At 53.9% G+C, this 1,636-nt stretch overlaps 1 protein-coding gene across 1 annotated transcript in view; it reads right to left on the bottom strand.

Annotated features, from left to right (window-relative positions):
- The window catches only part of LOC108801562 (interferon-induced very large GTPase 1-like), a 16,685-nt gene that overhangs the window by 10,864 nt on the left and 4,185 nt on the right, over positions 1-1,636 (bottom strand). Inside the window, exon 3 of the mRNA XM_018573453.1 lies at positions 1,336-1,405. Coding sequence (XP_018428955.1) covers positions 1,336-1,405 — 70 coding nt within the window. The remainder of the gene's footprint in view (positions 1-1,335; positions 1,406-1,636) is intronic.

Genomic DNA, 1,636 nt, shown 5'->3' with positions numbered 1-1,636 from the left:
AAACAGACCCATAACCATTGTTGTATTTATTGTAGAGGATGCGCTCAGGAAACCACAACCCACAATACAGAATCTAGAGAGAGGAAATGATACTGCTCATGTGTAACAAGGGGGTCGGGGGGAGATAATCTGCAAAAGAAGGAGAGAGGCTCTGCATGGAGGGGAGAGAGGCTCTGCATGGAGGGGAGAGATGCTCTGCATGGAGGGGAGAGAGGCTCTGCATGGAGGAGAGAGAGGCTCTGCATGTAGTGGAGAGAGGCTCTGCAGGGAGGGGAGAGAGGCTCTGCAGGGAGGGGAGAGAGGCTCTGCACGGAGGGGAGAGAGGCTCTGCACGGAGGGGAGAGAGGCTCTGCCTGGAGGGGAGAGAGGCTCTGCATGGAGGGGAGAGATGCTCTGCATGGAGGGGAGAGAGGCTCTGGGGAAAAAGTAGGGAAATACGAGATACTCTGCAGGGAATGATCAGGGGAATCACCTGTTGTAGTCGGAGGTTTCCGCAGCTCGTCTGTTGCTGTTCCTCTTGGCACCGTTGCGTCCGTACAAACCAGTTTCACTTTCTCTTTGCACACGCCGGTTAGAACTGGCCCCGGGGCCCCCACCCAGCGGGGGCCCCCACCCAACATTTTCCTTCTCATGTGTTCACATCGGATCTTTTACATTTTCCTTTACAGCGGTCACCCTAAGTCCCTACAGACAACGTGTAACCCTTTCCTAACCAGAGCTCATTGATGGACAGATCAGTCAGCGATCCCGATATGTGACTTTGTATCTAAATCCTCCTTACATTGTTTCTTTATTCCAGGACCGGCCAACCTCAGCACGCCTCCCTGTAAACCTCCGCCCCCTCCTGTAATAAAGACCGGTCACTGCTGCTCTCCCTCCTTGTGCAGGGTGACTGGTCTTGTCTCCGCCCCCTCCTGTAATAGAGACTGGTCACTGCTGCTCCCTCCTTGTGCAGGGTGACTGGTCTTGTCTCTGCCCCCTCCTGTAATAGAGACTGGTCACTGCTGCTCCCTCCTTGTGCAGGGTGACTGGTCTTGTCTCCGCCCCCTCCTGTAATAGAGACTGGTCACTGCTGCTCCCTCCTTGTGCAGGGTGACTGGTCTTGTCTCCGCCCCCTCCTGTAATAGAGACTGGTCACTGCTGCTCCCTCCTTGTGCAGGGTGACTGGTCTTGTCTCTGCCCCCTCCTGTAATAAAGACCGGCCACTGCTGCTCTCTGTCCTTGTGCACAGAAGATTTAGTCCATGGACACCTCTGATCGCACACATATCATGAGACGTTAATACATTTACATTTATAAATAATCCATTTATGTATAGAGATCTCTACACCAGACCTAAAAAGGGACAACTGAGGAGGAATGGAAGGCAGAAGGATTGGGATCTGGATGAGGGAGGGATTGGGATCTGGATGAGGGAGAGATTGGGATCTGGATGAGGGACGGAGGGATTGGGATCTGGATGAGGGAGGGATTGGGTTCTGAATGACGGAGGGATTGGGATCTGGATGAGGGAGGGATTGGGATCTGGATGAGGGAGGGAGGGATTGGGATCTGGATGAGGGAGGGATTGGGATCTGGATGAGGGACGGAGGGATTGGGATCTGGATGAGGGAGGGATTGGGATCTGGATGAGGGA

Source organism: Nanorana parkeri, unplaced genomic scaffold (assembly GCF_000935625.1).
Source record: "Nanorana parkeri isolate BGI_ZX_2015 unplaced genomic scaffold, ASM93562v1 scaffold2385, whole genome shotgun sequence".
In the NCBI taxonomy this organism is placed as follows: domain Eukaryota; kingdom Metazoa; phylum Chordata; class Amphibia; order Anura; family Dicroglossidae; genus Nanorana; species Nanorana parkeri.
This window is presented reverse-complemented; position numbering and strand designations above follow the sequence as displayed.